At 36.5% G+C, this 1,613-nt stretch overlaps 1 gene segment (V, D, J or C); it reads left to right on the plus strand.

The window, feature by feature from the left end:
- Positions 1-591: 591 nt before the first annotated feature.
- Positions 592-1,264, plus strand: LOC125264001. The segment is given in 2 exon segments: positions 592-805; positions 914-1,264. Coding segments are annotated over 2 exon segments (432 nt in total).
- The last annotated feature ends 349 nt before the right edge of the window (positions 1,265-1,613 follow it).

Raw genomic sequence — 1,613 nt, forward strand, 5'->3', positions numbered from 1 at the left:
CGTAACAAAAGTGCTTTACAAACATAAAGTTGGACCAGCCAGAGAAAAATTAATAATAAAAGGTAAAGAGTCAAGAGCCCAACTAAAGCAAACGCTGACCTCTTTCATGGTGACTTGAAATGAAACATTCCAGAAAACATTAATTAACCCTTTTTTTTCTCTTTCCTTCAATGATTCTGCTTATTATCATCAGGTGTCACCACTAATTGTCAATCATCACTCAATCATCAATCAATAATCTCATTAACTTTAACACCGCTTCAGTGTTACTTTTTAACACCCGGGAAGATGGACTCATATGTACACTTTGGGTGTTAATTTAACACTGGGGATTTTACTGTGTATTCTTTATGAGTGAGTCATTGAATCATTCAATTAAATTATTTGTTGAAAACACTGACTCATTCAGGAATGTGCTGTTCGTTTGGAACCATTTCAGCTGAATGAGCAAAAACAAAGTAACTATTGTCAATATTGAGTTTAATATGTAAATTACTCATAAGTCAATGTTGATCAGACATTCAGACCATCTGATGTTTCTTTATATCAAACATGAAGATGTGAAATGTTTTGTGAAATCTCAATGAAACCACATTAAACCATCTTAAACCTGTCACTGCTGAAGCGTTTGCATAGAGAGAGTGTTTTACATGAGCGACACACGCTTCAGTGCTCTGCATGTGTTTATAACTCTGTCAAACATCAAACATGATCAACAACTGTTTTTCACTAGAACTGAACCTACAACCAACAAAAATGACTTTCAGCACCATATTGATCTGGACGCTGGCAGTATTATGTCGAGGTTTGTGTCAGTAAAGATTACAGACATTATTTACTTGTTACTTTTATGTGTTGTGAAGATATATGGTTGTAAAAGTGTTTGTGATTTCTAATCTTTCTCTCTTGTCAGAATCTGTTGGTCAGGTGACAGTGACTCAAACTCCCTCAGAGCTGCTTTCTCAAACTGGACAATCAGTCACTGTGACCTGTAAAACTAGCAGTGATCCAGAATCCTGGTGTAGTGGACAGTGTCTTAGCTGGTACTTACAGAAACCTGGAGAAGCTCCTAAGCTCCTGATTTATGCAACAAACCTCCTCCAGTCAGGAACTCCATCTAGATTCAGTGGCAGTGGATCTAACAGTGATTTCACTCTGACCATCAGTGGAGTCCAGACTGAAGATGCTGGACATTATTACTGTCAGAGTTTCCACTATATCAACAGTAACAGGGTGTTCACACAGTGATAAAGAGTCGTACAAAAACCTCCGTCAGTCAGAGTCACAGTGACTGAACTGATACTGCAGCTGCTTACACACTTTCACACACTTTCACACACTACTGACACACACTCAACAGTGAAGATTTTCATTAGTATGAAAAAAACATTTTCACATGGAAAATACTTAAACTATAAAACTCTTTATCTTATTAAATGAATCTAACACTATATCTGTGAGGTTCATAATTTGTTCTTGTTTCATCATGTATCTGCAGGTGTTTTCATGAGTGAAATTTATTTATGAAATATGAGCTAAAGCCCTGATCCAATGAAAGACCCAAAACAAAAATGACACAAAAAAGGACACACTGACATAAAGGTACATTTGTG

The sequence above is a fragment of the Megalobrama amblycephala genome, linkage group LG3 (genome assembly GCF_018812025.1).
Source record: "Megalobrama amblycephala isolate DHTTF-2021 linkage group LG3, ASM1881202v1, whole genome shotgun sequence".
NCBI classification, from domain to species: Eukaryota; Metazoa; Chordata; class Actinopteri; order Cypriniformes; family Xenocyprididae; genus Megalobrama; species Megalobrama amblycephala.